The 6,661-nt window shown below is 43.6% G+C and overlaps 1 protein-coding gene across 1 annotated transcript in view; it reads left to right on the top strand.

Annotated features, from left to right (window-relative positions):
- The first annotated feature begins 381 nt into the window (after nt 1-381).
- The window catches only part of LOC101167817 (transmembrane protein 211), a 163,469-nt gene continuing 157,189 nt past the window's right edge, over nt 382-6,661 (top strand). The window contains exon 1 of the mRNA XM_011483716.3: nt 382-1,027. Coding sequence (XP_011482018.1) covers nt 692-1,027 — 336 coding nt within the window. The 5' untranslated portion in view covers nt 382-691. The remainder of the gene's footprint in view (nt 1,028-6,661) is intronic.

The following is a 6,661-nucleotide window of genomic DNA, read 5'->3' as shown; positions in this document are numbered from 1 at the left end:
GGCTATGTGCCAACAGTCCCGCCCACAATTTAGGGGCAAGTACCTAATGAACTACTGCGGCTCTGCAGAAACTATGTCCTAAAGTACAGCACAGTTTTTTTTATTTTAGATTTTGGCTAAAAGTGCATAATCATATTTTAAATCACTGGGAACACTTTTGCAATTGATCAAAAGATGATCAGAGTGGGACTTTTGGGATGACAAACTAATAAACGAATCAGACAAAATGACAAATGGTTTTTCTACCCGTGACCAATTAGAAAGGACTTCAAATAATCTTAGTTGTGTTGTAAAGGGATAATTTACCATCTGAATAGAAGGACTTAGTTAGTTGGAGATTTATTGTGAAAGGAACTTCCGGAATGGTTCTTGTTTCGGACAGCGGCTTGATTCTATGGAGACAGAAGGGAGAAGCAGAGGCAAAGTGCGCTGAATGTTGAGGGGAGTCTCAGAGGAGTGCAGCTCCTGGACGTGGACTCGCAGGTGAATTTCGTCACGGTTATGTCTCCGCGTTCGCATTTGCGCGTGGAAATCGCCCCCCTCCCATCAGCCTGAGGGCTCCCGCGCGCTCCAACCCCACTTCATCGGGACCTTGACAGTCCCCCGCACCTCCAGAGCAGATGTTCTGCGGGCTCTCCCTGCTGCTGCAGTTGCGGATGCCCGGGTAGTGGGAGGCTGAAGTCGGAGGCAAATGCTGAGCCGGGAGAAGAAGAAGGAAGAAGAAGCCGGGTTCGCGCTCGATCTGGGCTTTCTGCCCCACGCTGCCAGCATGTTCAGCTGCGTGGGCTGCTTTTGGGTGCTGCTGTCCTCCGCTCTGGTCGCCGTCTGCAGTTTCAGCTTCATCTCTCCCGCCTGGATTGTTAAGGAGACGCCGAGGAGCGGCCACCAGCATCCCCATCCTCACGACAAGGGCTCGGTCAGCTTCGGCTTGCTGTGGCACTGCTCCGAGTCTCTGGACCGCATGTACCGCTGCTACACCTTTGGAGGACTGGGCAGATTCGCTGAGATCCCCTCCAGCTCCTGGCAGGTATGGACCCCACACCCACGCATGGGTTTTCACCAAAAACATCAATAAATCCCCCCCAAAAGCATATTTTGGAAGTTTTTTGCCTCACAAAAATACATTTCAGTTTGTTCAAATTCTTGCTTTTATTTTGCATAAACTCTACGTTTGTGCTGCAGTTTATCATTGAAATGAGGTGGTAGAACCCCCCCCCCCCATGGTCTTTCACATGAAAATGGTAAAATAATAAAAAAGAAGAAATGCCTCTTAGGAGAAACAATTGTGTGATCAGGAGGAGAGCGCATCACACAGAGCAGCATCTGCAGAACAGCACGCCAGACACGCATCAAAACTGCAAAAGTGCCACCAAGCTGGCAGGCGGTTCTCCTTTCAGGGCTCCCCACCAGCAGACATTTCAGCTTCCTCTCTCTGGCGAACAAAAAAACACAAGTGGACCGCATGATGGGCATAAACAATTGTGTGGCTCTGCCAAACAGCATCTCACACATAGGATGTTGGGGCGTCAAGGTGCCCACAGGGATCTGTGTTTTTGCAGAAGTGCCTCAGACTTTGCAAAAAGTTTTGATAATTTTTTTTTTAATGTGCAGGATTATACAAAAGAAAAATCAACAAGAGACTCTGGAGAAATGATTTATGCATGAAGTCATTTGCATTTAAAAGGGTTTTATTAATAAATGCTCTACGGTGCAGCCCCTGCAACTGTGATTCATCTTTTTCCCTCTGAGCCTGCAGAGTCACAACTGCATCAAAGAGTTTGTGAGCGATGCTGCACCTCTCACCTGTGGAGGTCTATCTGGGGGCGGGGGCGGGGACAGTCAGCAGGCGGTCCCCGCAATGTCGGATCACTTTTTCCTTATTTATTTATATTTTTTAACTTGTCCGTCCAACAGCTGAGCAAACAGATGAGAGCTGGACGCCTCTCATGTTGGACATATTTGACATATTTTGCTGTTACAATAGGGGTTAGGAATTTTCTGACACACAAGGTGTATATTTGAATATACTCCTTTTGTAATTTTGACTAAACTTTATGTATATGAATTATATTTTTAACCATTTTTTGTTGGACCAGATGGAATAAAAAAGAAGGGAAGAAGAGATAGGGATGTGTGTGTGTGTGTGTGTGTGTGTGTGTGGGGGGGGGGGTTATAGAAGGATAGAAGGAGGGGGGGAATGAACTCATAAAGCTTTATGATGACTCGAGTGAGTGTTTATGTTCTTCTGGGGTGGATGCCGGAATTTAAAAAGAAGGAGAAAGAGTGCCCAGTCCTCCCCATACCAAGACCCCCGCTGCAGCCAGAACCCCCCAACAGCCGGACGGCAGCAGATAGAGAACAACCACCCTCTGGGCAATCCCATCTGCCACCCAGGCCAGGGCCAGCAAGACCGCCACGGGGGCCCCCAAAGCCAGAGAGCAGGGAGGCATGAAGGACAGAGAGTGCAAGCTCCAGCCTGACCAGAAGAATAGCCCCCCCCCAGGAGTTCTAAGCCTCTCCCCAGCCACCTGGAGCGTGGGCAGGTCCCCATAGGGAGACCTGCCCACGCTCCAGGGAGCCACCCACCCAGCCCACAGGAGGAGAGAGCAAGGCAGAGGCCGGCCACCCCTGCCCAGGTGGAGGACGCCCAAGAGTGGTGGGGGTCCACAAGGAGTGTTGTAAACATGGCCTGACCAGGCTCACCCACAGTTGGAATTTTGGAGATGGCCGGCGCACAAGGGCAAGGATCAGAACCCCAACCACAGTGACACGGCAACAACTATTCCCCAGCCCAGGGGTCCCATTGCTTGAAGAGCCCCCACCCCCACCCCAAATAAAGAGAGAGATTTTTCTTGTTTTTCCAGTTAAGTAAAACAGTTTTTTTTTTTGCTATTCAAAGAGTTAAGAAAATGATAGATAATAATCCTCCAACTGTATCGCTGGCACTCATGTCTCCAAGCAAACAAAGTGAAGGTGAAGCCGTGATTGAAACATGAAGCCACACTGATAGATCAGGACATACCTGTGGCCTGGACAGGTGTGCAGAACCACAGTGCAAGCATGTATCTGTTGGGTCGATTACTATCACAGTGCTCACAGATAGATGTCTGCGTTTCTGAGACCCATCTTGAACATTCTCTGTCCAGTGTAGTAAATTCTGTGAAGAGTTTTGAAATGGATTAGCTGCAGATTTGGACTTTTTGTCATTTTAAAGGCGTTTAGACAAATTTCTGACCAGAAGCTTTGATCTGTGCTGCTGCTCAAACCTGCTTTCCACTTTGTTTTGAAATTGAAATGTTTTTATCTAGATTGCATACGAGTTTATATATTTTGGAGAGAGTTTTATGAAATGAAAGGTTAACCAGTCTGATCACTTTTCCATCACATTCCAGTGATGTCAGATGAAAGACGAAGTTCCTTTCATCACCAGATCCATTTGCAGGTTTTGCATTTGGCTGTAGGTCAGTGGGCGAAACACCTGCCTGCTAATAGTTTCACGGGTAGTTCAACCGTCAAGTTTGACTGTTATTGTGCCCTTGGGCAAGACATCTAGCCCCACTATGTCTTTATTAGAAGCTTGTGCGTCCATTTGGGGAGATAGGTTTGTCATAAACCCTTTGGAATGAATAAAGAAAAATTAAAGCTAAGGACTTAATAAAGAAAAAAATTTAGTGCCTCAACTATGACATAAAACATCTCAATCTGTGTCAGAGTTAAAATAAATGCATTTGTGGGATTTGAAAATAGTTTAACATCACTCATGTTTTCAGAGATTAAAGACTTTTTAGACCTTCACTCTGTTAGAAACATTTCAAAAATTAAATATTTGTGACACCTAATCTGACTGTCCTGCTGAAGTTTTTTCTATTGCAACACTGAAAACTGAAGTTTACGGAACCAAATCGGAATGAAAATATACAAAACTTAGGGGTTGTGGACCAAAAAAGGAAAGAAAAAGTAAGTAAATAAATAAAAATGAGAGGTAAAAGAACAGATTTCTGCTCTATATGGTCAGAAGTAAAAAAAAAAACAAAAAAAAACAAATATTGGAAAAAGTAAAAATCAAGACCAAAATAATAAAATAACTAACAAATTAGATCAACTACAAAAAACAATAAATACAAAAGTAAACATTTAATTGTTTTATACAAAATAAAGTTAACCACGTTTGATGGAATATAAAAAAATAAAATCAGCGTTAAAATAAAAAAGTGACTTTTGAGCTTTGATGTTCCCCTTTTAGTGTGGAAAAAACATCTGAATTTGGTGTCTGAAATCTTTATTCTTTTGCCTCATGCAGTTGTATAAGCTAATACATGGCCTCTGATCATTTTAGTCGTTAAGTAGAGAAAGAAATGTTTCTGTAGCGCTGAAGAGCCAGGTATAGATAAACAACCCAAAAAGATGACAACCCCAGGAGGGAAATGTAGGATTTTATTAAAGTCAGTGCTAAAACAGGCAGGCAGGAATCCAGAAACATTTTCAAAGGATGGTCCAGGTCTGGTTTCAGAGATGCACAGGAAGAGGTTCAGAAAGCACCATGGCCAGACTACGGCCAGTCAGGAGCTACGTTTGAACATAAACAAAGGCTGTAAACTGGCCCTAAAGTGAAAGCACCAAAGGCAACATAGAGGAAAGCATGAGCTTTAGTACTGAAGAAGGCATGCTATTAGTCAGAAGACCCATTTATGCGCTGATACCTTTTTTATAACATGTCCTTGATATTCCTAGTTTATTTTCCATTTTTTTTGTAGCTAAAGTTGTTCAAGTTATAAACTGACCAATCAGATGCCCGGGTTCACCTCAAAAGTTCAAAACATTTGACAGATTCTTCTGAGCCGGCTTTAAAGTGGTAGCAGGGTGGCCTTCCAACAAGCTCACTCCTGATTGGTGAGAGTGGTTGCCATAGCAATGTTGACTCAGACCGGATTGGACCAATCACCCCTTACTGACGATTTTTGGTTCCAACATGACGGCCTCTGTTTTGTAAAAAAAACAAAAAAAGGCGACTAAATTGACTTCATTTTGTTGGAACCAGAAGTAAACCATTTTCAATGGGTGACATCACACTCACTCAGTCCAGTTCTTATGTTCAGGCGTGTGAGCAAACCTACATACCTGATCTAAAAGATATTCTAACCTGGTGTGAAAATTGTAAATCACACCAATAGAAAGAACGGGAACACATGACCTACTTCAGAAAAACTAAACCAAAATATATAAAATAACTACAAACTGCATTTAATAGATCTATTAACAACACTGTCCTGAAAATTGGGACTTTTTAGTGACAGCGATCAGTTTGTCAGTGAGTAAACCCTCCTTGTTATGAGTTCCTGATGAGTTGTAAGTATGAGGTCCATGAAGCTGCTTTTCTGCTCAGTGCGACGCGTCTTATTACGGCAGGGAGCCGCTGTGCCCGAGTCGGATCCCAAAGCCATTAATAAAGTTGAAGGGCCCATTAAGTTTTCATCAGACCCACTTTATTACTTCACCAGTCCTCACTGATGTGCACATCATTTTTTTGATGCCATCCATTTCCAGCTTGTCAACAACCCGCGCACAGCAACACAAACCAGACAGGACGTTCAGTGTGTGCTCAAAGCCGACCGTCAACTCCAGGAACCGACGTTGCCTGTGTTTGTGGGAGCAGATTGTTGCCACTGCGCACTTATTTATAGAGTGTGTCTCACATATTAGTCACCCGTGCGCTGAACATGAAGTAATATATAACAAAACTTTAGATATTGGAAATCTAAACTAAAAGTTTTGCATAAAATTGATCAAATCAATACAGCAATGCTGGCTTTATTTTGAAAAAATCAATTAAAACTGCATTTTAAAAATAAATATTGAATTTAAAATTTATTATCAAAGTACAGAAACTGCTTATTTTTAATGGCAGTCAGGTTAATACATTGCAATTATTGAAATGAAATAAAAAAATGAAAAAAACTGAAGCTCAGTCAAAGGAGATACAAAGAGAAGTGGATGGGCACCAATAATGAGCCTTGAGGTACTGCACAACAAAGAGGGGCAGAGATTATGCCCAAGGTTTAACGAGAAGCATACACTAGTACTTAAATGTTTTCTCTGAACAAGTTGTGAAGACATTCAGTGTTTCTACCATAGAGTGTCTATGAAAACTAGACTGGTTGACCCCTCCCCTCTGGCGGTCCAAACAGGAAGTACCCGCTCGCTCCAAGAAGCCAAAATCTCATAGACTTCTTTTGGGAAATGCAGCCCACTTTCAAGTGGTAGGGGAGTGTACCTCCAACAATCTCACTCCCGATTAGTGAGAGTGGTTACTATAGAAACAATGACTCAGACCGACCAATCACTGCTTACTGATGATTTCTGGTTCCAATATGGTGGCGAGAAATGTGACTTCTTTTCTTCAGAGCTGGAAGTAAGTCATATTCTAGGGGTTATGTCACACGCACTCTTTCCAGTTCCCACAGTCAATGCCCCCCCCCCCCCCCCCACACACACACACATAAGCGCACAAACTCTTCCTATCACAGGTGGCTGTGGTTCTGAGGTGGAGCGGTCAACCTCTGATCGGAAGATCACAGGTTCAGTTCTTAGCTTGCCCGCCCTTATGTTGAAGTGTCCTTGGGGAAGACACCGAATGCCACATTGCTACTGGTAACAGATTGGC

The sequence above is a fragment of the Oryzias latipes genome, chromosome 14, assembly GCF_002234675.1.
Source record: "Oryzias latipes chromosome 14, ASM223467v1".
Taxonomy (NCBI): domain Eukaryota; kingdom Metazoa; phylum Chordata; class Actinopteri; order Beloniformes; family Adrianichthyidae; genus Oryzias; species Oryzias latipes.
This window is presented reverse-complemented; position numbering and strand designations above follow the sequence as displayed.